The sequence below is a fragment of the Xenopus tropicalis genome, chromosome 4 (assembly GCF_000004195.4).
Source record: "Xenopus tropicalis strain Nigerian chromosome 4, UCB_Xtro_10.0, whole genome shotgun sequence".
In the NCBI taxonomy this organism is placed as follows: Eukaryota; Metazoa; Chordata; class Amphibia; order Anura; family Pipidae; genus Xenopus; species Xenopus tropicalis.
The window spans coordinates 43,422,898-43,450,677 of NC_030680.2; the positions used below are offsets into that span (position 1 = coordinate 43,422,898).

At 37.3% G+C, this 27,780-nt stretch overlaps 1 protein-coding gene across 2 annotated transcripts in view; it reads right to left on the reverse strand.

Moving 5' to 3' along the window:
* Positions 1-242: 242 nt before the first annotated feature.
* Positions 243-27,780, reverse strand: part of nkd1 (naked cuticle homolog 1) — an 85,922-nt gene continuing 58,384 nt past the window's right edge. The window contains exons 5-10 of one of the 2 annotated variants that reach the window (XM_012961126.3): positions 18,408-18,508; positions 16,868-16,963; positions 12,122-12,269; positions 11,015-11,099; positions 9,825-9,946; positions 243-7,799 (exon numbers count right to left, since the gene is read on the reverse strand). In XM_012961126.3, the coding sequence (XP_012816580.2) occupies positions 7,222-7,799; positions 9,825-9,946; positions 11,015-11,099; positions 12,122-12,269; positions 16,868-16,963; positions 18,408-18,508 (1,130 nt within the window). In that variant the 3' untranslated portion in view covers positions 243-7,221. 2 annotated transcript variants of the gene reach the window in all.

Consider the following 27,780-nt stretch of genomic DNA (forward strand, 5'->3'; position numbering starts at 1 on the left):
ACACTGGCCTGTGGGCCAAAATGACAGATACTGTACAAGTAGCAATATATGGTATTGCCACCTTTCTGTTTCGTCTTTTCAAGCAAGCACCCACAGCTATCAGAACAGCAGGATGTGAAGATAACATACAGTGGCAGTTCCAGTTCCAGTTTTCAGTGCCAATTTTCCAGAACATTTTATCTATAACCAACTGGTACACACGCAGCATAGTCAGTTCAAGAAATGTTGAACAACCCAAGGTATTGCATGGTAAAAAATCATTTTTTAATGCATCACACAGTGTTAATATAAATAGTCATTTTTTACAGCTAAACATACATTTGTTTTCAGTTATTTCATAAACCAGGGGGTATATAAATACAGGTTAAACAAAGTTGTTCAGTGGTAAATTGGTATGGTAAGTAAATGTAAGAAACCTGTGAGTAAAGAAAACAGAAATGCAGACTTAACCCTTTGAGTACAATACAGAGTACAAAGACAAAATAAGACTCTAACATCTTCAAAAAAGAATAAAAGAAATCAGTGCCATACAGAATGACATAGGAGAACACATAGCAGACTGCGAATCTATCTGGCTTTATTAATAGTAAAGTAATAAACGGAACAGAATTTTTAAAAAGTCTGCAACTGTTGCAATGTGAAAAAAGTTTAAAAAGTCAATTATGATTTGTTTGTTGTTTCTGCATAAAAGGAACTTTTGGGGGCTACATTAGATCAGTATAATTGTAATGGGAATGATACATTCTACATATGTGTTGTACTGAGTGTCCATCAAATTACTCTTAGACAATTATGTTACCTAATATTAATTTAAATGAAGCCTTTATGATACATCACACAATAGACATCTACATAATCTGCTCTGTAAAGATACCTATACAATCTATAATGAACGGCCAATGCCATGACATTAATCCAATTATGATTAAATCTCAATTCAAAGCCATGACAAACAAACAGATCCCAATGGGGCAAGCGTATTGATAAGTACTGGCAAAAGCACTCACTTTATATCCCAAAAGCACCCAAATCTTAAATCATGGGCTATTGACCTGCATATCATATATGTCAACTTTAAAGCGCTGGAAATGTTTTCCCACCAGCTATTTACATTAATTCCAGTGGGAAACCATTTTCAGGAAATTTGTCAAACACAGTAGTGCAGATTTATTGTAGGCAACATGGCCCTTAAAGTTTAGGGGAGATAAGTTAACCCCTTGTCTGCTCTTTTGCACTCCTTATCTTTCAGAATTTTTTTTTACGTGATTTCATTCATAATTTATACATGCATGTGTATTTTTACCCTGATCAGCTCTAGAAAAAAGATGTGGGTACTGAGATATATAACAGCACCCACTTATTAATAGTTGGTTGATTTATATGTATTTATCAGGCACAAGAAATTACGTAGATCTTTTAAAGGGTGTTCTTTTCTTTCAATAAATATTTGAGGGACTGAATAGAAATATAAGAAATAAATATGAATAATGATTAAATTATAACTTCACAGTCAACCGTTTTTTTTGTTTTCTGGAGTTAGTCCCCACAACTAGACAGCTCTTTAAATTGCAAGACATAAAGAGGCAGAATTCCCAGACTAATAATTAAAAAAGCCATAAAGAATAAAAAAAGACCAACTAAAATGTTGCTTAGATTAGTCTAATCTGTATCATACTAGGGCTTATTTAAAGGTAAATTATATATTTCACAAAGTCTAGGTTCTGTCAGATCCACATTCCTGTTATTTTTAGATTCACTAATCTAATGTCACTTTTAATTACTTCCCCTTACTAATATTCAGTTAAAGGTTCCACCTTCTGTTTTGCAGTTGCTGCATTGCACAGTTTCAGCGATTTTAAGATAGAAAAAGGAAAAAAAAAATCTTCTAGAAAAGAATTCTCTATTTATGTAAGAATAATGAATGAAGTAAGATACAATTCAGGTTTTTGCCATTTAAAGCTTTCAAAACCAGCAAATGGTAAGTATAAAAATATGTGTTAAATAAACATGGTGAAATTAATCACAATGCAAGCACTACACACTTCTGAAAATATCGCAGTACTTCTGCATACACCTGCTGGATATCATATTAATAGCTGAGAATCCTTAAATCACCCTAGAAATTGTATATGTGCTAAAAGCTAACACATTAAAAAAAATGGGGCATTAAAGAGGCAATTTACGCCTTTGTTAAACTTAAGGGAAATAAAGTTGGACACTTTTTTACCAACTGCATTAATTACAATTAATTTTAATTTTGTTATTTCTGGAGCTTATCAGGGTAAACAGGCAGAAGTTCATTATACCTATGAAAAAGGACAGGCATAATGTTAAAATCTCACAGCTAATCACAAAAAAGACAGTAAGGACATTTGGCATTTTCTCCAATGGCATATTTTGATCTGTTCCCATCTGTACTGTTTTGTGCATGAAAGTGTCAGCCATAGTAAAGGCTTTTAAGTTCCTACAGTGGTCGGATTTTGGTGTGAAAATGCATACTTTTGTTTCCACACCAAAATCCACCCCCATATGTACAAAGACAGCTGTACCCAATATTGCATACACAAGACAATGAAGATGGGAGTGGATTGCTTCTAAGCGATGAATCAAAACAATTATGCAATTTTTGCCTCCTCTGGATCAACTAGGCAGGTTTCATTTAGACATTAAAGGCTAAACTCAATGGATATTTTTCAACCTAAGTTACTATCCCTTCCGACTTTATAATAAAATAAATGAAAAGAATAGGCAAAATTTATTTTTAGCATACGTTCTACTTATTTTGCTCAAGTTGAAAAAGGTGTGTTTATGATTGTTTAACTATTCCACATTTCCTATCCAGTCTAAGTACCAAGTCTTTGCTTTTTTTTAGCAGAAATTTTAAAACCTATTCTTCAACTTTCTTATTCCATATATAGTTTTATTTAATAAAATGACATTCTTATTGGGAGATGGAAATTGGGAGACTGGATTATGTAGCCACAGGTACAAAGTTTGCTCTAGGTATCAGTGTCAGAATGGCCCACCAGGAAAACTGGTAAGCCCAGGTGTCAATGGGCCCTCTTATTTACAGCACCTAAACCGGTTACATGGTCATTTCCTATTTCTATATGGAAATAAAAAGGAGAAATAGATGGAAGGATAGATATAGTATCTAAACAAAAGAAACTAGGAGAATAAATGGGCTAAGTGAGGGCAGCAGGATAAACAGTTTGGAGACTGGGTCTATGGTCTAATGTTATCTGGTGGGCCCCTGGCATCCCAGTGCGACACTGCCAACTCTAGTAACAAACCAATAAGAAATTATCATTTACTGGTCCTTTACAGTAATTAGAATATTTGATTGGTTGACATAGGTTACTGTGTCTGGTCAAACTGCTGCATTAGCACCAAAGGCTTTTGTCAGAAAAAAACATTATTTTAATGAATAGGGCTTGTGCTGAAAGTACTTTTTGTCTATTTTTCTTAATTAAGAAATATCTAGTTCTTTGCACTAAATAGGCAGTGGTGTTTCAGGCCCCTGAGGCGGTTCCTGAGATGTCACCCCCCATGCTTACCTTTACAGAACCAGAGGGGGTCCAGGTTTGGCCGCATCACTAGTATAGAGGGCACAGTTGCGCTCTCTGCACTAGCAGAGCTGAATTTCTGATTAAAAAAAAAACAAAAAACGATATTCGGCTCTTAAGGTTACCAGGAGCGGCTTTTTTGCCTGGGGGTACTACTGTCTGAGGCGAGTTTCTCAACTTGCCTCAGGGCAGCAGTGCCCCTGTAAACAAGGCAAAATCTAAAAAATGAAATTAAAGTAACATTCCACTTTATTTACTTCCCTGTCCTTGCAAAACATCACAAAAACTGTAGAGATTTATTCATTAAAACACACAAAAATAATGGTTAGCGCAAGCCATATTAATCCAACATATGTTGAAACGAGGGGATTACTACCTCTTTAAGTATTTTCAACATCAACATTTTTTTCTTTGTAAAAGTGGAGTTTGTTCTAATAACATTTTTATTAAAAATACATGAGAATTGAAATACAAATGGGTATTCATTTGGGTACTGTTTTTGTAATCCGACTAGCATTCCTGTTCTCATTCTCACTTACAAATGGTGGGGGGCATACAGGAGATGGGGTATTTCTATTTTGTAGAGAAACTGCTACTTAACCCTGTTAATGTACAGATACATTGGCAGTCATTAACTAATGTAATTCACATTACAGCAAATTGCATTCAATAGGTGCTTTCACTTTAAATATATTATATATTCCAAGTAAACCAAAACATTATTTCTAGATTCCCTACTCCCTTTATGTTTGCACAGTGACAATTTTTTAAGCAGAATAGGACTAAAACTTTTAAAAAGATAAAGTCTGCAACAAAAATTTTTAAAGGGGCAGTTAACCTTAATATTTAATGACATTTAGTATGATATAGTTGGTGGTATACATAAGATAACCAGTACTAATTTTTTTGTGGTTTAGAATTACATCACTTTTTGTTGTACCAGATGCCCTAGCAAGCAGACAGTATTTATAAAAGAATTAGGAGGGGGACTCTATATAATAATAAGCAATAAGTAAAAACAACTGTATTTAAGCCTAACAGAAAATGAGTGTTTTGTCTAAAGGACAAAGTTATTTGTTATTTGTATATATAACTGCTATTAGAAGCAGTGTCTGCCTGTCCTGTCTATTCTCTGCCCTGGTGGCTCTGGCATTTGAAACAACATAACACAAGGCAGCAGATTTTACAGACCATTCTTGCAGGAGGATCCTGGCGCAATTACATTTACAAATAACTTTTAAAGCACTAATAATTTTTAATAAATTGATATTGGAAAGTTGCTTAGAATTATGTTTTCTTTTATTAGGCAAAAACTTTTTTTGGGGGTTGACATGTCCTTTAAATTGCAATTGAAAATGAGACAGAATAGAAAGGAAAAATAAGTTATCTGCAGTCAAAAGGCAATTGAAACAGGTAATTCAGAAGACTGAAAGAATGTTTTGGGGGATGGGGGGTGCCCTTTTTTCAAGTTATAACAAAACCACAAAAGTGTGGCACCACACTTGAGTTCACAACTAAGCCCCATATGTAGCAAATTTTGCACTTTTTATTGTATAACCCCTACTAGTATGTTGTTTATTGTGGCTGTTGCAACACCAGATGAAGGGAAAGGCTCCAACAAAATGTTTGATCATCTGATAGGGACTACTTCCCTGCTTCAATTGTCTTTTGAGTGGGGGTACCTTCTTTTTGCTTGCACTTTGGGGAAGTGCTGCCTCACTAGAGAATTATGAAATTTACTCTAGAGGACTGGGTGCGCTTGTGAACCATTTGGTTTATCGCAGGATAGACAGGCAAACAATTAATAATTAATTAATTATAAACAATTAATAATAAATGACCAATAGACAAGTTGCTATAAATGGGCTGATTTGTAACATACTTAAAGTCATGTGACAGTCATCCTACAAAGTAATCACAAAGATCTGTATTACACAAATCCCAGCTCTACACAGCAAATGGGTAAAATTGCATTAATACTGAAAATTCTGAAATAGCCCCTTGAGTAAAATATATAAAACCTTCATGTTCATTTACTTATACATTATAAATGTTTTCCAATGGTTCTATACAGTTCTCTTATATTTGTGCATATACAACAAAGAAAAACTTCACAATTAACATCTAACCTTTAAATTTCCAAGGAGTAAGCAATCCTGTGCTTCACCAAAAGATGTAAATGGGTCAAATAGGGTCTGTACAACAGGTTAAATATTACATTGCCAGGTTTCCATGTGTTCTAAATACACACACTAAAACTCTTCATGAGCATAAGAATAAAAAAAACATAAAAAAGCACTTTGTAGCCAACCACAGATTTCTAAACGCAAAAAAAAAAATAAAATACCTGAGTGTATAGATAATACATTTATACATTTATGTATGTGTATATATATATATATATATATATATATATATATATATATATATATATATATATATATATATGCTTCCCAACTTTTAAGATGAAAATAATAAAATGTTCAATTCCACTAATCAATAATAAACAAGAACTGCCTTATTTCTGTTATATGTTCAAAGTAATGTGGTTTCTTGTTATTTGTTATCCTATATTTAAAGCAAGATTTATCTTCTGTTTTCTTTTGCTGTAAATAGTACAGAAATTATGACGGCATAGCTTATATGAGCAAAGACATCTCTTTACTAAATATCTGCACTTCTGCAAAGGTTACCATGATTTTCTTCAAGAATGGCTATTCCATTAAAGCCGACAATAGAAAAGATGTGTGGTCAGTAACAGGTTTTTGGACTGTTATGTATATATATCAAGGAATGGTATCTGGACCCAATAAACTGTGCCCTAATAACCTACAGATGATTGAAAAACATTAACACAGTCCATAAGCAGGGAATATTTTTACTTCAAAATAGGAAGTTTTCAGTATTTTAAAACATTTTCTGCCCTATAAATGCATATTCATACAACTGTTGCCATATGCTTTTTACTTTTTCCGATGATACTGTGAACAAGTGCCAATTTCCAAAACATGGCCTAACACTGCAAATAGATTCCATGTGAGTGAAGCAAAAATAAAAAATAGGCAATAACAGCAAGAACAGAAAAAAAGAGATTGTTTAAAATACCTTACATATAAATATTAAACAGAAGATTAACATACAGGCATATGTTGGAAAATCCACCTAATTTTCCTAGTATTCATTAAGATAACTTTAATAGTATAAATGTAAACACAATACCAGATGAGATTTGTAAATTGTGTCCACCCTTCCTATAGCTCTTTACATCAGTGAAGAAAAGTCTGGATAATACTAGAGGTAGCACGCTGTTTGTCAGGGGTCTGAAAAAGCTCAGACAGTACTGATTCCCCTGATAAAGGCTTCTGTGCAATAAGTTCAGTTTTCAGATGTATAAAGAACACTTTATACTAGGCTTCATCCATAAAGTGTCTTGTTGAAAGAAGTGCTTGATGACCTCTGTTTATATTCCAGCTGTGTCCATAAAATGTGCACTTAAATTCTCTATACACTTCCAGAACATATATGTTGAAGCTCAACAAGTTTAGCTATTACTTCCACAGCTGAAGGATCAGATAAGTTTCAGGTGAAGAACATTTTTATAATGGGTTACTGGATTTTAGGCATACTCTGAAGGTGTTGTATAAATGGTCCTCATTTATGTTTGGTAAAAGTGGTGATAGTGGTGGTGATGCTCATGATGATGATGGTGCTCGTGTCTTTGTACCATGTGTCCAACATGGCCTTCATATAATACCATGCTGGGGAGATCTCTCACATGCTCCTTCTCTACCACATTCACTGAAGACTGAAAGGCCTTGCACATCTGATGTCCATCCTTGGTCTTTTGCTTGCTTTTCCTTTGAATTGGCTGAGGTGGCACAGGATGGTATGGGTAGCTCTGGCCCATAAGTGCATTTGGTGGAGTCACTGGCATAGATACATTCTGGCTGGGCTTGTTTCTTGTTCTTCCAGGCTGGCTTGTAGAGAGATGTCCATTTTTATTTGATGCTCTGGGAGATCGAACAGAGTGTTTAATATTTTCTTGACCACGTTGCCTTTGCTGAACTTCTGCCATTTTAACATGAGATAGTTCAGTCAAGTTGAAATGTCCTGTGTCCAAAGCCTGGGATCTCCTATGGTGGACGTTAATGGTTTCAGGTTCATGTGAACGAGATCTCATCTGATTAGAAGCTTTTGCCTGCGAGTCATGCTTTTCACACATTGGTGGTGACCCTTCAAATGTGAACAGAGTAAATTTAACTTTAACATCTTAATAATAAACAAAACAAAAAAATGAAGGCTAAGGACCAATAACACTAAAAATTATTTAGTAGACAATACATTCTATCCCCCCTCTAACATCTACCATGCACAATGTTTATTATTTCAAGTGCTTTATGCAAAAATACCAGTTATTCTCAGAAAGGTGATAGGGTGACTGTGCCAGACCCTAGGTAGTGGCGCTCCACTTCACCTCCCGACATCACCTCCTCAAACCAGAAGCTAGTTGCCGCAGCTTAACAAAGCATTTTCTAGACCCTTGTGTTTTTACTCAGTGTGATTTATGGCTGTAAGGCAGAACCCAGGTCTGCCATAAATCCACAAAGTCAGTCTGCACACATTCCTTCACCTGCTCAAAGCATTTACAGCAATATGAAAGTAACCCTGCCAATGTGCTCCCTCCCCTGGAACTTAATTTGCAGGAATGTTAAAGCAGAGTTGGAGAACTTAAAGGGGCTAAAAAACACCCCCAGTAAAGCTGCAGCAACTGGCTTCCAATTTGAAGACGTGATGTAGGGTCTGGCACAGTTCAAGTCGCCATTTTTTGAGACAACAGGAAGAAAACATTTAAATGGTATTTTTACAAAAACACTAGAAATAATAAACATTGCACATGGTACATGTATTGTTAGGGGCGTATAGAATGGATTTTGAACTCAAGATTTTTAGTGTTACTGTTTCTTTAAGTGGCTGATTTGCAAACATGGATGCTAATCTGTACCTGTGCTGGTGCAAAATTTCTAACTAGTGAATTATCCTAATGCTAAAGGTCTGTGGAAACTTTTTCCCCGGAGTGTGCTTCTCTGCTGGCAGAAAAACTTTGGTGGAGAAAACGTGCATGCCTTCAACCTAAGCATCAGATTAAAAAACTTTAGTTTTGAAATCTTGAAATATTTAATATGGTAAATAAATTAAAATAGCGTGTTATAACTGCCATAAAGCATATGAAAACAATTATACTCTACTATTATTGAATGTTATAAAACAAAGTAACTTCCTTTAACTCTTTACATGCTTTGTGTTGCCAATGAACATTATAGATCAAAGCAGAACCTAGAAAATCTACAGTTTGGGCATAATGCTACTTATGACAGAACTGTAAAGGGCAATTTTAAGCAGTTCACCTATCAAAACTCTGTGTATCTTCCCTTGTGCCATTGCCCTAAGACCGGAAAGTTTTTTACATACTTACTTAGTGTCAATATCTAACATACTGCTAGGCAGATTGCACTGCAACAATTCTACAACAAATAAACAATTTACTGCACTGTATGTTTACTCAACCTGCAATACCTATGTGGGTAGAAATCCTCCAAAGTTTAATATGCCTATCTAGAAAGCAAAAAGAACACCCAAATAGAATTGGGAGAAAAGAATTCCCATAAACAGAGCTCACAAATGCAGCCCTAAATACAAATTAAGTCATCATCAAACAGTTAACAAAATACATGCATTAAAATATTGTGGAAAAGACCTATGCCATACAGTACATAATAGTATGTGCCTGTGTTGTCTCGCAACTAATTAGGGTAGAAACATGCAAAACTCTCTCAATAAAAAAGTGCTTGTAACTGAAATAATCCATCATAAGAGAAATGGTCAGAACCACACTTCAATTTACCTATTTAAACAGTATACCTAGTTAGACAAGCACTGTAAACTCTATTGAGCAAGGCCCTCTTTACTTCCTGTATTGGTGGATATATAATCTGTATGTACAGTGCTGCAGAATATGTTGCCACTATAAATACTGAAGCCCATGCTGCAAGGGTTCCCTAGTCCCCCAATATGGAGATGACAATACATTTTTGCAAACCAGCTTTGTCAGCGGTGCAATAATTCCACCACACAAAGGCAGTTATACATAGTACTGACATGGCAGAAAACAATACCATGCTTTAAACAGCAGACAACACAAATATGGAGCTCTACACCATAAAACACAAAACCATTCAGATTAGTAATCTTTTCATTCACCTGGTCCAAATCGAGAAGTGTAGTTCTCAATTCCAGCAAGATCCAAATAGTGATTTCTTCTTTCTATGTTTTCATCTACGCATTGTCGTAGACATTCTGTTTGCTCAGTCACATTTTCAAGCCTTTAATAGAACAGAAAAATTAAAATACAAATAATGAAACAGTTTACTCATAATATAATATTGCCACCTATGTTTAGGGTATGACTGTTCGTCCATCAGCCTACCTGCATTTAAGAAATCTAAAAGTTTAATCTAACCAGCACTTGGGTGGCCAAACTAGATAAAGATAGTCTTGTTTGCCTACTTTGCATGTTCTGACTAGCTGGCTACTGGAGTAAATAGGTTTTAGAAACAAGTTGTAATTCCTGGCCTGGCCTGTAATTACTTTTTGAAAAACACAAAAAAATTGAACACTGTCATAGAATGCTTCTGTTTACATCATGCTATAAATTTTATGATAAACAACCCTTTAAGAGCAATAGCACAGAATCTATGTCTGGTATCTAACAAAAGTTTTATCTGGGGTACAATTATTATAAATTAGAAACTGTTTACAAAGATTTTGTGTGTGACTTGGCTCTTGTTGTGGTGAACTGTAGGGTCAATAGAGTGTCCTTTACTAAGCACAGGGAGGACGGAAGTGCATTGGGAGGTTAAAGCACATATTCATAGAGGAGTAAAACAATGCAGGGCTCTGAAAGAGTCCCTCACCCCCCACACTGTGTATACAAACATCAATGAAACATAAACTAACAATTTAAATGTATCTTTTATGAGATATTTACATTAATATGGGCAAATGAATTATTTCCATTTTGGCACATTTGAAGTTGATTTTACCAGTAGTCAAATCGGTCAAATCAATCATTTAAGGCTCCATTTCCACAGGCAATCATATTATATATAGTCTAACCTAATCAGCCTACATCTATACACAGAATTGGACTGTGCCAGCCCTACTGAAAAAATCCAAGTTGCCTCTGCTGCACCAGCCCCAAATACTGACCATTGCAATCTGCCATGCCCATGTGCCACATAGCAACAAACGGCCCACTCGCCAATATGCCCAGGCTGGGTTTTTTCCTGGTACCCCACCAGGCCAGTCCATCAATGTTTATACACACTAGACTCAGCCATTCTTGCCAGACTGTAAGAGAAAATCATCCACCCTAGGAGTAAGATATTTACCTTCCAGGTCCACGCTGTTTTTTTTCTGAGCCCCGTAAATCCTCTGTGGCTTTGCTTTCACTCCTATGTCTACCATTTTGCATCTCTGAAAGCAAAGATATTGTTTAAGTATTTGCCATAAAGTAACACACATCTATATTTAGAGAAATGTATTTTCTTTTCTGTTACAGTGATGTATTGTAAGTATGTATTTATTGGTAATTAATCAGCCCATGTTCGGTTCCACAAGTGCAAACTTGCAATCCATGTGTGTGTGTTTGGCTAAATGGCACACGGTCCTATAACAGAAGTTTTTTCTGGAATTTTACTTGGATGGTCTTTTTTCCTTTAAAGGTGCCATATAAAGACCAAGATAAGGAACTGCATCAACCCCCTCCAGACCAAGTGGGCATCTTATATGTCCAAGTATAGGGTGCTCATGATGGGCTGCTTGATTTATTTAGTCAGAATTTGGGAAGGCTTCTTTTAATAATGACCACATCGGCACATTGATGAGGTGCATTTGACAGCTCTGCACAGGCCCCTATAAATATCTGTTGATCCTGTGGCAAAATGATTGAATCAGCCCAATTAAACCTAGCATATGGGTGGCCATATCAGGCACGGATATCAGGATCAAGATCTGCACATTGGCGGCCTAGCCAAATTACCCAAATGTATCAATGTATGCCCAGTTTTACACTGCATGCTACTAGGAATAGAAAGTTTGGTGGTTTCTAGATCAGAACAAATAGGGTAACCACTTTAGGGCAATTACAGAAAAGGTAATTTGTCCTCTACCTTGGGCAACTAATCTCCTTATAGAGATTCCTTGTGGGAAAACACATGAGCTGTTTTTTGGCGACTTTGAAAATCCAAAGCAACTCGTATGGTTTCTCACCAGCAATTTATATTATCGCAGGTGGGAAGGCATTTACAGGAGATCAGTTGGTAGAGGAGAATGACTGCATGTGACTAATATCCTGGTTTGTCATACTACTTAGGTTTATATACCCTACTTTTGCTTATTAAAAGAAAACATGATTCTACACAACTTTTCAAAATACATTTACAATGTACAATGTCCTTGTCCTTTAAGTGAAAAAAAAAAATGATCTGCTGTATTACCTGTATGATTCACCAACACAGTCCTCTTTTTTAGGGTGGCATCAGGGGCCACAGACAGCTTAACGCGCAAGGTTTTACTTGAGCTTGATGAGTGGTTTACTGACGCATCAAATACTTCATATATTGTATGTAGCAAACTAGTAATGTCCTAAACAGAAATAAATACATAATGTTAACAACATGAAAATGCATTTAAATAGGATTTGCATGTGGCAATATGTCTGCACTTCCATAGATACTTTTATCCAGTTTGTCTGACCTTAAAGATCTACTGGACATCAGATAAAATGATCTGCTGATATTTTGGTGGCCGCTTCACAAATGCCATAAAGGGGTATAGCTCACAAGGAAGCTAAAAGTATTTTTTCTGGTATTTCAATGTGCTCTGGCTCATATTCCTACTAATCCCTGTGTAGCCATGCAGCGAATTTGTTTAGAGGACTAGGAGTTCTAGATGTTCTTAGGGCTCTGGCACACGGGGAGATTAGTCGCCCGCAAAAAATCTCCTTGTTTCCTCTCTAGGCAACTTCCGCGATTTCACTGAAATTGTGCCGCCGCGTATGCCATCCCACCGACGATTTACATTTTCGCTGGTGGGATGGCATTTCGGGGAGATTAGTCGCCCGCAAACAGGGAGATTTGTCGCGGGCGACTAATCTCCCCGTGTGCCAGAGCCCTTAGGGCTTAAAAACTTGAATTATGCACTGCAGCCTATCTAATAACAGAAAGGTATAGTGACACTTCTCAGGTCTTGTACTTTAGACCATTTTCCTCAATTTGACCTCTTTCTATTCAAATGGGACATAAGTTGCTTCTCCTTTAAGATTGAGTCAGACTGCACCATGCTATTATAGTCCCTTTGGGCTTGTTAATCAGGGTTTGTAAGGCGGAACCTAAACGCTTGACTGACAGGAAGTTAAATTGCAGTTAAATGTGCAGTTAAATGGTGTTGTGGACTTATATCACAGGGACCACACAGTTTGCCAGAAGTAGTAATCACCCTCTACAGGAAGTAGTATTCTCCATATAAGCAAGTGGAGCGTCTTTTAAAGGACAAGGAAAGGCAAAGTCATTTGGGGGTACCAAAATGTTAGGCACCACCAAGTGACTTTAATCGCTTACCTCATACCCCGGGCTGGTGCCCCTGTACGGAGAAAACAGCACCAGCCCGGGGTACCTGGAGCGCAGCACTTCCTCCTTCCGGCTTCCTTTCTGAAAATGCCAGCGGTTGGCGCATGCACAGTAGAGTTAAAAGCCGCCTTTTCTGTTAAAAGTTCGGCTTTTCACTCTACTGCACATGCGCGTGCAGGGAACCCGGAAGGAGGAAGCGATCGCTGCTACCCCGGGCTGGTGCGGTTTTCTCCATACAGGGGCACCAGCCCTGGGTACAGGGTAAGCGATTTAAGTCAATTGGGGGTGCCCTCATATTTTGGCACCCCCCAAGTGACTTTACCTTTCTTTCTCCTTTAAAGAAATATATTTTACTAATGTGGTGGTTTTATGTCATTGATTTTGTGATTAACAACAATTTACATTACCAGCAGTAATGTAAATTGGTGGTGAGAAAACGTGTCACTCCTGCTTTCCGAAACTTATTTGCATGAAATCTTCGGGCGTGTTTGAATCGACATCCATTTACATTATGGCTGGTAGGAAAGTGTTCAGAGGACATTAATTGCCACTGCTAGAGGAGATTAAACACGGGTTAACTAATCTCTTCATGCGTCTCTGGCCTAAGGCTGGAGAACACCAGTGGGATAGAGGAAATAGAGCCTTGCAAAAACTTTTTGCTTTCCCTAGCCTATGTATCTGAATGGCGCACATAGCAGAAGCACCATAAGCTGTTGCAAACATTATCAGAGGCAATCTTGCGCTTGTGTGAGTTGTGCACTGTGCCTCGTGCCAGACGTTCACCACAAGGCAAAGGTTACAGGTGTGTATGCTCTGTATATAAAGGGGTGTATTTTTGTGCCCCTTAGTATACCAGCACAGCACCAGTACAGTGACTATACCCATATAAATGAGCCCTCTGAAGTTTATGAATACCTACAATAACCTTTAGTCATATGCCTATTGATGTTTCTGCAAATTAATATTTCCATAGTCACTAGATCTAAGGCATGAAATTTGTGTGAACCTGAAAAGATCTCAAATTGTTGTACTAAAGCAGACCGAGATCTTTTCACCCTGAGTGAAGTTCAAAATACATAATGGATCACAAAAGATTAGTTCATTAGTACAAATCTGAAGCATGATTAGCAGTTTTCCTTATGAAGATAATTACAGGGCAGCCTGTCAGTTGTACGAAAGACCTTAGGAGCAAAATAAATCGAACTGTCAATGCAGAAAAACACCATTAGCTAATTCTTTTCAACAGGAGTATTAAAGCTGCTATGTTATCTTAACACACGCACAAAGCGAGAGATGAACGGTTCATCAAAGACTTTAGAAGCGGAATGTTTTCCACACTGACTTGGCAAGAAAGTCATGAAACGTGTCACTGCTGTAATAAGGCTTTTGAAATGCAGAGGATTGCTTGACAAAGGAAAATAATACACAGATCAAAAGTGAAAACATTAAAAGGTCTATAAAACCGGCATGGGCTTCGTTTTATGGCCACTAAGGGCAATGGCACATGGGGTAATTAGTTGCCCACAGTTAAATCTCAGCTACCGCTGGTGACTAATCTTCCCAAAATGCCTTTACGTCCGCCAGTAAACCACCAGTGTGAATACGTGGCGAAAAGGCATTTTGGAGAGATTAGTTGCCCAAGGTAGCCAAGATTTAACTGGGGAAGACTAATCACCACGGGAGCCATTGCCCTAAGGAACACAACCAGGCACAACCAGGCTGCAGTCTCATGTTTAAACATGTTTTTCAACATTAGTTCAATGAATTGGCCTTGTTTTAAACATACTTTTTTTGGTCTATTGTTTTAATCCATTAAAATCTATGGTTTGATATTTCTTGCACTAAACAAGGTAAAGTGAAAGTGAAGTCACATCCTTTGGGGGAGACTAATCACCACGGGTGCCATTGCCCTAAGGAACACAACCAGGCACAACCAGGCTGCAGTCTCATGTTTAAACATGTTTTTCAACATTAGTTCAATGAATTGGCCTTGTTTTAAACATACTTTTTTTGGCCTATTGTTTTAATCCATTAAAATCTATGGTTTGATATTTCTTGCACTAAACAAGGTAAAGTGAAAGTGAAGTCACATCCTTTGGTTTTATGAACCAGGTAGAAAGTTAAATTCCCACTGAAGCAAGCAGCACTAAAATTCTGGGGAGTTTTATTTCTAATAAGATGAAATACAGTTTGCTTTTCATTGTTTATATTCATGGACCTAAAGAATTTAAAGGAGAAGGAAAGGTAAAAACTAAGTAAGCTTTATCAAAAAGGTCAATGTAAATACAGCCATAAGCACTCACAGAAACGCTGCACTGAGTTCTCTGTCAAAAGAAACAGGATTTGTTGTGTCTTTGTTTTCCTGTGCCAGAGACACACAGCTCTCTCCTATCTTCTGCTCCTCCTCCCTGAAGAATGCTAAGAACTCCCCTCCCCTTAGGAATGTGTGATCTGAGCCAATCAGCAGGAAACTTCCTCATAGTCTAACTAATGAGCATGTACACCGGTCTTGGTGCAGGAGTGAGGCATTATGGGAATCATCTTTACAAAGCTCAGCATTTTTTTTTCCTATGAGGCTTCTGATCATCTGAACGGGAGAAATATGGGGAGACTTAGGGGCACTATTGAGAGAACTAAAAGTATGCCTGCAGCTTGAGATTAACTCTTTTTTAGCCTTTCCTTCTCCTTTAAAGGTAGACTAATCTAACAAGAAATAGATATGTTTGAACCAATGTGTGCAAAATACTTTGAAAAGGCACAACATACAATTAAAAAAAAGAAGAACTTTGCAGGTCTAAAATAATGTAGCTATATTTAAAACCACACTGTGTGGCTAAAAGTATCCCGGACTGCTTGTTCAACATTAAAGGTATCAAGGGTATTAATATGAAGTTAGTTCTTCCAATGGCAGTGACTTTTACACCATCCCATCCCATGATTGGCATTTGCACATGGTGAAGCTAAGGTTGTTTACTCATAAAAGGCCCTTGTTCCCTTTAAATAGTTCATGTGCAGACACAGCTTGGAACACTACTTAGAGTATTTTAACTAGGGATGCACCGAATCCTGGCTTTTTATTAAGGATTCGGTTTCGGCCAAATCCGCGATCCCGGCCGAACCAAATCCTAATTAGCATAAAATAGCATATGCTACTTAGCATTCGGAAAGGGTTAAATTGTCAGGTGGAAAAAATTTTTGCCACGCACTTCGCGCGCGCTGATCGGCCAGGTTAGAAAATTTTGATCGGGCGCCATAGAAGGCGCCTGACCAAAATTCTCCCTTCAGAGCTGAATCGGCAGAAGGAGGTAGAAATCCTATTGTTTCTACCTCCTTACCTGGCGATTCAGCCCTGAATGGTGTGTGGCGGATCTGACGATGTTTCGTGCGACCGATGGTCGTACGAAACATCATCAGATCGCCACGTGTATGGCCAGCTTAACCCATATCAACCAATAGGATGTTTGCCCAGGTGATTAGTAAAAACACTAACAAACTGCTGGTTGGTTGCTTTAGGCAAGTACAACTTTAACAAACCTTTTTATTAAATAAGCACAACAGTGTTTTATAAATGAAAAGGTGAGTACCTGCTTATACAGTGTCAAAATATTTCCTTACCTCTCGGGTAACCCTTCCACTGTTGTCAAAATCATACAATGTGAAGGTCCATTCTTGCCTATTATCTTCTTCAACAGATACATCACACTGCAATTCCTAAATACAGAAGCACAGTTATTACTTTGGTTTTGTAGCACAAGAAACTGGTTCAATTTTATTTTGCAAAACTTTTCCTTTAAACATTTACTTCTAAATCATTGTAAAAGTAAATGTATCTGCTATTTCAGCTCATATTAGTAAAGCACAGTTCTTAACGCACCTCTGGCTGAGTGCAGCCCAGTAGCTTGCTAGTTCTGCTGACTAGAAATCCACCCCCTCTGGCAGTTATAAAGATCTTATGTCCCCTGCCGAGTTCAAAGCTTGCCGAGTGTAATAAGCCAGCAGAAGATATGGCAAGTGGTACCAGTCTCACATTACATGGTACTTTCTAGGAGACTTTTCAGACGCACAGAGACCAGTTATTAAAACTAACTTTACACTTTTTTAAATCCTGTTTAAATCCTGTTTATCTGTAAATATAGAAAAAATCCCCCTTACAATAATATAATGATTGCAATGCTTGCATTTTTGCTTTGTTAAGTGTATCATTCGTATATTTGCTAGTCTGCTGAATATGCCAATGCTTCTATCAGATTCATCTATTTAAACTTTACCAATCTGAAATCTTCAGCCACAGAAAATATTTTAGAGACTCAAGAGCTTTACAGCAAACCCTCTGTTACAATAAATAACTACTTTAAATAAACTGGGAAACATTTCTGGCATAATCTAATTTAGTGCAGTCCAACTTCTGTTGTACCATGGGCCGGAGTTTTTCTGGCCTACGTGGGATGATAATGGAAGTCAGTTTTGACCACTGGCCTTTTTTTTTTTTTAAACCTCACCCACATCAAACCACACCCATGTTATCACAAGAAATTTGATGACCATACCCACACTAATGGTGGTAGCACACTAAATTGTGCTCACTGCAGGAATATCCCCCATAACTCATGTTAAAGAAGTTTATTAAGTCATTATAAGCCACCCCCTTAAATCCATATGGTACCTCCTCCCCCATGGACAGCACAGCGATCCCCAGCACATAATTAAACACCTTAGGGGCCCCTACAACTATTTACAGGCATCATAGGGCAGGCAAAGTATGGCACACAAAGGCAGCATAGGGTAGACAGAGTAAGGAACACACACTAAAGAGCGCTTGAAGTCAGGCCAAAAACGCAAAAGCAGGTATTTTTAGGCAGACCTCTGCTCCTCTCTAGTACCCGTACTCAGGTGGAAGCTGTACTTTTCAGTAGAGATATATAAATAAAGCTGTAATGTGTGGTCAACAGCAAAGGGAAGGCAATGTGATAAAACATAATGTGACTGATACCTAAAGAATTTTTGAAAACAGTAGTACATGAAACATATTTTAACTTCTTTCCTTGTTTGTACAGAACCCAAGAGATCTTTGGTATGCTCATGCTACTAAGCTGCCCAAAAATTAGGAATGCATGCAGAACAGATTCATACAATGATGAAAATAAGGAGAACGTACTTCAAATTTGAGCTGCTTTTTAACACGTCCATCTGTATCTTTATCTGCTTTCCTGTCATCGCTGGTAAATAGACCCTCGCTCTTCTCTTCTGGCAGAGCAACTGAAAAGATAAATAATACAATCAATGCTGTTTAGATTTCTTTGCAATTGTATTCATTGAACTAAGAGCAAACTAAAAAATAATACTCTTCTACAGCTGTAACTGAAAATCTGGGCTCTCCAACTAGAGACCGTGTGCAAGATGCAGTCCCTAAGGGGCATTCAGTGGCGTGCGGCCTTTTTGAGGATTTTATGGTTTTCATAAATTAAGTCACATTTTAAAAATATTTTCCAACCCACTAAAATGTGATTCTTTAAAAGCTGGTCTATAAAACAATTTCCATATAAAATAGTTGAATAGAACTGTACATTATATATATATATATATATATATATATAACCTGCCCTTAAGGGCCATGGCCCATGGGAAGATTAGTCGCCCACGGTTAAATCCAATAAAGTCTGCAGCTTATTGACCCAATGACGGCTTGTCCAACCAATATATGAAAATTGGCACAAATGGGGTTCTGGTCTAAAAAGTCACACTGCTATGCTTCTCTTCAAGAAAAATACTTGGTGGCAAAATTAGCCATAAGGTTCACTAAGCCTGCACATCTTTCTACATTCTACACCACTACAAAGCAATACTTCAAAAACCCTTGGAATCTGACACCAAAATTTACCCCTAAAGACTGTAATGGCAGCCCTAAAACAACAGCACTGGTGAGCTAATTAGCATTCTCATCCTAATTGGCTGAAACAAGCCGCTCATCTTTCATCTGTTACAGAATGATCTCAGGGATTCCTGCCTTGGACCACCCAGCAATGAATTCTGGAAACAACCACAGTGTTACTTAGACATTTTGATATACACTTAAAGCTGGCCATACACATTCAGATTTTAGTCTTCTTCCGACGAACATTCGGATATCAATCAATATCAATTAGTAATTATGCTGCCCCTTAATTAAATGTTGGAGATGTTAATTTTAAGCGCTAAACTACACTGGAGATTTTGTAGGATGGTGTCAAATCAACAGGTTGCATCCCATAAATTGGTTAACATATAATAAGATGAATACAAAAATCTGATGTGTAAATTACATGAAACACTTGCCATCCAACATGAAATGCCTGTTAGAAGGGAATGCTGAGTTTGCATCTGACAAAATAATACTCGATGATGTGTTTTGCTTATGCATCTTCAGTGAGAAGAAAAAGTATTTAACACATCTAACTATCTGATCTGACTCACATTAGAGCTAAACTACACAGGAGATTTAGTAGGGTGGTGTTGGATCAACAGTTGGATATAGTCGTATGAGCCAAAACATAATAGGTTATCAGAGAAATCTGATGTGTAAATTAGAGTTCTGCAGAGGGTTGGGTACCCATCTGTTATCCACAAAAAAATTGGGTAGGGGGCTGTGGGTAGGCTGGGTTGTGGGTCCAAGCAGATTAAAATGCAGGCTGCACATAAGGGCAATGCAGGACTCTAGTGTAAACAACATGCCTGTCGTAAGGGAATGTTGCATGCTGTGTCTGCATCCAACAAAATAAAATCTGAAGGTACTTAAAGCCTTTTTGTTCTCACTGATATACATTGACTGTTGGATGTAAATGCAAAAACAAAACACACTGACTTTATCTTATCTGTTTTACATTACATGGGGGGAATCAAATTCTGTAGCCTTCCCCAAAATCTTTTATGTGCCCTAATCATCCTGTCTTTTGTCTGAATCAGATTTCTCTGAGAAATTAGTTTTAATATGTGCTATAACTGTTTATTGTTCATAATGAAGATATTTTTCTAACATTTACACAGAAAAGACAGAATGCCCGGCAGCAGGGCATTTAAATAAACGATCATTAATTGAACTCCAAACAATCCCAGACATCTTTTAATCTCTCAGCTAGGACCAACAGTTCTCTGGCACTGGTTATAAAACTGGCTAAAAGAATATGATTAAAGGAACATTCAAGGCAGTAAAAGTTCACACAACACATGTTCTGGAACTAGAAACCACTCAGCAACAGAATTTGTTTACTGTGTTTAAATGCCAGATATAATCAGTATTTAAAGTATGGTAGTGTTTTAGTTAGTCAAAATGTTACACGATTGAAACAAACAAAAAAACACATAAGCAAAAGGTGATTACTTTTTCTACATATTATCCTGTATTTAGAAAGTACCAACTGTTTTTATTGTGTATCACAAAGACCGTTTATCATTCACTTATATCTGTTCCCACACATTTGGGTCAATTTTATTAGGACCCAGTAAAGCTACCTTCATAAGTACTGGAGACACAGAGTGGACATACAAACTTGCTGTATATTGAACCTATTTGGAATCAAATTGAGGGGACCAAATTTTGAAAGTGAAATCTGGGCACAAATATTTTTGTTAAGCCACATCCCTATTTGACCACTCCAGTTCTAGCCACTTCCGTGTAAGCCACAAATGACACATTTTTGTTTTATGATCCCAAAACATATAGCAGAATGAAAGGTATGCAATCTTTACAATGAATGCCCACAGAACACACAACAGTACAGTATACATAATTGCAGTGTTAACTTCACATTGAATGCCCCACAACACATAGCTGTATAAATGCAATGCCAACTTCAAATTCAATGCTCACAGGATATTTACAAGCATAAAGGCTAGTTAAAGTGCACCTGTCATCCCCTAACTGTTTCCCCATCAGAGGTGCGTGCTAATAGAGCCCACATTCCAGATGGGGGAAACAATAGTTTTATTTTTTTTTAAATACTGCCCCTACTGTTGCTAGACAGCCAGCACAAGGAGGGAGCTCCCGATGCAGACAGCCATGTTTTTTGCTGTGCATGCGCATAATATGCGAGTCGCCTTGCTCCTGCTTAAGGAAAAAGAGTACAGAACTCAGGGTGTTGCATAACAAAAGTGTAGAGAATATATGTTTGCTTACCAGACTAGATTAAAAAACAAGAAATCCAACCAAAAAAACAATATGTGACTAATGTGACTAACTAAACCACTTGGTTGCGCCCCGCACTACTACTGCTGTCTCCCGCCTTAAACCTTTCTGCCTTACTGCATTTGGAATGCCCTCCCTGATTTCCTCCAGAGAGAATCCTCCCTCAGTCTTTTTAAAACTAAACTTAAAGACTACCTTTAAGTACTCACCCAGCACCTGATCTGGGAACTAGCACTTATATTGTAGTGTCACCCACTGTGACATACAGCACTTACATTTGCCTATTTGTGTCTGTAAGTTACCCTCTCCCATCTAGATTGTAAGCTCTACGGGGCAGGGACCTCCATCCTCTTGTGTCTTTGACTCTTAAAGAGATTCTGACACCAGAAATTAAACTGTTTTTAAATATAACATAACATTGTCTTTGCATGAGCTTTATAATTTTGCCTTAAAGGACAAGGCAACGCAAAACTTAATTTTTTGCCTAATAAAAGAAACCAAAATTCTAAGCAGTGTTGCAATATACATTTATTACAAGTTTGTAATGGTTTTTGAATTATTTGTATTTATAATTGCTATTAGAAGCAGTGTTTGCCTGTGCTTTCTATTCTCTGCCCTGGTGGCTCAGACTGTTGAAACAATGTAACACAAGGCAGCAGACTGACAGACCTGTATTGCTGGAGAAGCAAGACCTTTGCAACATTGTTTAAAATTTAACAACCAGGAGTTCAGCAAATGCTGCTTTCAATAGCAATTACATTTACAAATAATGTTTAAAACACTACAAATTTTTAATTATTTCATATTGGAAAGTTGCTTAGAATTATGGTTTCTTTCATTATGCAAAAAATTATTTTTGGGGTTGACATGTCCTTTAAGTGTATTTGCCCAATTCTTTTACATTTCTTATCTGATCCCCCATGTCCCTCTATGAGGGGGCTGCCACAGGGTCGGACTGGGCCGCCGGGACACCGGGAAAAATCCCGGTGGGCCCTGGCCCTAGTGGGCCCCAGCGGCCCAGTCCGACCTTTGCTGGCGCTCCCCTACTGACTTTTCCTCCCCGACGCGTTCAATTTATATGCGCTCGGGGAGGACGTCAGGCGGGGGGGTTAGGGGGGCCCCTGGGGCGGGAGCCCTAGGTGGGCCCTGCACCCCCAGTCCGACCCTGGGCTGCCATATTTGTGCAGCAGGAGTCCGTTAGCATTAGAAGCTGTAACTGACAGGCTGAGAAGGGGCAGTCAGGTTGGCAAAACAGTCAGGTTTAGGGACTTCATGTATCAATTACATACAAAAGCAAACCTGTCAGTGAAAAATGATCACCATGACCTAAAGGTAACTTTTTATGTACATTCATTTTTTGAAAAGTAGTTTTTCCATGTCAGTATCACTTTAACGTATTGCAACTGTATCTTGTATTTATTTGTATTTATTGTTATACTGTTATTATCTTAATAACCCCCTGTTTGTATTAATGTATTCTACTGTACAGCACTGCGTACATAAGTAGCGCGTTATAAATATATATACATACATACATACATAATGGTGCCTCCTATAACAAGATAATGATCCCACACATACTGCAAAGGCAACACGGGAGTTAAAAAATGGAACTAAAAAATGGAAAATTCTTGAATGGCCAAGCCAGTCACCTGGTTTAAATCCACTTGAGCATTCCTTCTATATGCCGAAAAGAAAACTTAAAGGGACAAGCCCTCAGAACAAACTGGCTGCAGTAGAGGCTTGGCAAAGAAGATACTCAGCACCTGGTGATCTCTATGAATTGTAGACTTCAAGCAGTCATTGAATTCAAGGGGCATGCAAGAATGTACTAACCATGACTGCTTTAACATGCCTACCATTACTTCGTCCCAAACATTATAGTGCCCTGAAATGAGAGGGACTATGTATAAAAAGTGTTGTAATTTCTACATGGCAAAACTGAAATGTATGCAAATGACTGTAATTTAAAGCCTGAAATGTGCACTTTAATTACGTCTGAATTGATTTAAAATTTTACAGAGGAGCAGAGGAGTAAATCAAAGAAAAATGTGTCTTTGTCCCAAACATTATGGAGAACACTGTGTATATCTATATATCTATCTGTATATGTATCTATTTCCTGGTGTGCATCATTATAATTTTCAAATCTGTATTACTTTTCTGATTGCACCCAGGTTTAGCCTTAGCCTTTATTTGCTTATCTATCTCTCTATCTATCGGTGCAGAGAGTTAACTGTCTGGGTTCTAGTCAAAATAAATATAGAGACAGAGTACCACACACGCTGGAACTTAGGGACAAACTCTTCCTCAGGGACAAACCACTGATTTGTCCTGGTTTGTCCCTGAGGAAGAGCACTGTTTGTGCTTGAAAGTTGGATTTTTTGTAACTGAAACGGTGGGTTTGTAAATTAAATATATATATATATATATATGGGTCCTATTGAAATCTACTTAAAAAAGTTTTTTCTTCCAGCAGTGAAGGGGTTGTTCCTCATTCTGACCATCCTATACTGACACTTTGAAGTTCCTTTTCTCAAGGCTCAAAATACCTTGTTGGAGAGAGATCAGACAGGCATTAAACAGAATCACTAATTAATTAAGCAAAGTAACATTTTTAAACAGTGTTTGTTGTGTTAGCCAAACACCCGTACAGAAAATCTTGCCCCCCTTCATTCCTCAATGAAAAGATCAAAGAACTTTCTCCTCCACTAGCTATAAAAAGATGTGGGATCTTATCAGCTTTAGCAGGGATTCTATGTACAAATAGCAGCAAGATTTGCTTTTGATCAGTGAGGATGTGAAATTTTTAGTGGAATCTGCCAAGGCTGAAGCTTTTTAAGATACAATGCCTGCTAGTTTCCAAACAACCAGAAAATGCTTTTGAAAGCACCAATGTGTGTAAAAAGTCTTCCAGAAAAACAGTACAAAAAATGCTGATTTTAAATTTATAATTTAATGCTGATTAATGTTTATTAGAATAGTCAAGTGCAGTTCCTTACTTGCTTTTATGGACAAAAATTTAACTGAAATTCTCATGTCTCCCAAATGTGCCAATACCTGATATGTATAGTTGGAGATTTCTGACTTCTATAGATCAAAAACTCCCAGCAGTAAATAACCAAATTTTCAAAGCATTACAGCAGAATATGGCATACTTTAGATTTCAAAGCCAAAAATCCTGGAACATTCGGTTTACCCCAGGAAACTAAACATTTTTTAAAAGAACACATTCTGCCAAATCTGAAATGGGTAACCATGTCTTTCAACTTCTAAGTACCAAACAGCAATGCTTTTCTGAATTTAGCAGTTTCCAAAAAATATTATGAAAATCCCCCCCTAAAAAATTGCCTTAAAACTTCCACTTTCAAGCACCTTATCTCCGACATAACATTAGGTACCAGAAAAAACATCCTAAATATAAAAGCCAAGGGTCAACTGACCAGTTTAATGCCCATTGTGCATAGGATTATCAAAGTATCTTAGAGACCCCAAAAGGAAGTTAGTGCATACAAATTGCCCCAGAGATCACTTCAGCTACTGAAAATTTAACACATTTACTGCAAATATGTTGACGCCCCCCCCAAAACCATATATCTTTGGAAAGTATGCATTCTGGTGAATTCAAAATAGGCACCCATGCCTTTCTACTCCAAACTACAGTTGCAATGCTTTCCTTAAACTGGTGGTTTTGATGAAATACTAATCAAACCTTTCATTTTCAAGCATCTTATCTCCCACATAACATTAGGTACCAAGAAAAAACATCCTAAATTTGAAAGCCAAGGCTTCTTTGAAGAGTTTGATGCCCATTGTGCATAGGATTACCAAAGTATCTGGCATTTAGAGACCCCAAAAGGAAGTTAGTGCATACATATTTCATGGCATATAAATCAGGTGGTGTTTTTTTTTGTAGAAATATATGTGGTAAAAGTGGGAAGTAAGTTGACCCCAGAAACCTCATATTTTCAGAAAATACATATTCTGCCAAATGTAAAATGGGTAAATATATATTATAATCGCAAAGCACCAAATAGCAAAGCTAAGCTAAATGTAGCAATTTTTATGTGATTTCTGAAAATTGTCTGAAAAAGCTTGCATTTTACCCCATTATGTACCCCAACATTTTGTAACGTATCAACATAAAACATTCTAAATATGACTGCCAGGGACCTACTGAACAGTTTGATGCCAAATATGCATAGATTTACCAAACTACTCGTTCACGTCACCCTGAACGCTGCAATATATGCTCCCGGTATGTGTATTATGTGCTATAAGACCCCCTAAAAATACAGAGACTCTAGAAAACCATATATTTTCCTAAAGTACACATTCTGACAAAAAATAAAAATAGGTAAGGACATCTTTCTACTGCAAACTACCAATCTACAAAGCTAATGGTTTATATGAAATTTCTAAATATGAATGTCAGGGGCCTACTAAACAGTTTAGATTTACCTCTATGTGGTGTACAGAGGCACCCAAATCGATATATAGCAGAAAAAAATTCCATTGGCAAAGACAAGTAACAAAGAAGAATGCAAAATGCAATAGAATCAATAAAATCCCAAAAAAAACCATTACAATCAAATTTTTTTTCACCTGGCTGATTCTGCAGGTTTTCTGATTAGTTTTACAGACAAAATCAAGGTAATAACACCTGTGCATAACTGAAAATGCAATGAAATAGCTAAACATGCAATAAAATGAATACAAATGCACCAAAAATCACAACAAAAATGTAATAACATTAATATGTATTAATAATAACATACAAAAAGTATTGTACAGTGCGGTTAGTAATTACGCTATCCGAAATGGCAATAATTGTTTAAGTGTGTGTATAAATTTGGCAAAATACGTGTTGTGTGCGTGCAAGTAAGTTTGTGTGCTGTGAATATGTGAACCCCCCCAAAATGTGTATGTGTGTAAGAATAAGTGTATATTAGTGTAATAATCATGTTGGAAAGAGGCCGAAGGGACCCAGAAACCGGAGCAGCCATCTTATGCGTACATATGTGAGTAGACGGTGAAGGGGGGAGGCAGGAGAGCAGGAAACAACAGGCACGTAGTAACAACGTGCCTGTCATTTCCAATGGTTCCCTAGGGGCTGGGGGAATGAGCGGGGGGCGAACACCCAGAAGTGCAGCACAACGTAGAATCTACGTTCTGTGGCACTTAAGTAGTTTTATACACAGAACATAGATTCTACATTGGGTAGAACTTAAAGGGTTAACAAAGAAAATCTATTGTTTTGTTTTTTTCTTCTGCTCAACAGGGAAATTGAAGCTTGTTTGATCTTTGTGAGGTAGATAATTAGATTACCTGTGTGCAGATAAGGCCCCCTATATAATGAAATCCTGCTAACAAATCAGTCACAACAAAAGGAGGAAAGGAGGGAGTGGTATAATTATCTGCCTTGCAAGGACCAAACACAGAGAAGCGTTAATTACCCAGTTTGTCCTGTTTAGCAAAGATTATTTTTGTTGGTGTTTTTTTGTGATTAAAACAACAGGCAAAACTTATGTTCAGTACACTGGCATAACCCTTTAGGGCCGTAGTAGATGGGGAGATTAGTTGCCCGCGACAAATCTCCCCGATATGCCATCCCACCGGCTTGAATGTAAATCTCCGGTGGGATGGCATATGCGGCATCGCGATTTCCTGAAATCACGGCGCTACATATGCCATCCAAACGGTGATCAATCATTATCATTTTTTATCTAGCACCAGCAAATTACAAAGCTTTACAATATTATTATTATTATTATTATTATTATTATTATTATTATTATTATTATTAAGAGGCTGTTTACAATTAACCAACTAAATGAGGATTAAAAATAAGAAATAAAACAGGGGCATACAGTCTGAAGGGAATGGAGAGTAATTCATATAGGCTGATGAAAAGAAGTAGTGATGATTCTTTATACTATACTGACAGGGTGCATTTCTTTTTTTTATAAAGGTGGGGGTAGTTTAAAAGTCTGTATATTAGAGGAGAGTCTGCTAGGTCATAGCAAGGAATTCTAGAAGAAATCTTCAGTAGGAAATCAGTGAGGTATCGAAAGGAGATGGTCAGACGAGTACAAAGCATAAAGAAATGTATTTTGAGACCAGAGATTTATTGTTAAACTGAAATTTGGAGCTCATTAGCAGTCTACTATTTGGTTACATATGTTAGCTTATTTCAGTTATAAAGAAAAAATATTGTTCTAATTATATCACTGCTATAACTCCAGCAATATCCAGAACAAAAAAACGACCACCCCAAATTTTATCCAAACCACCATTAAGAGAACGTCCCACCCACTGCCAACTCCACAGTTTGGGAACGTTGTTGTAAAGTATAATCAAATGTCAATGA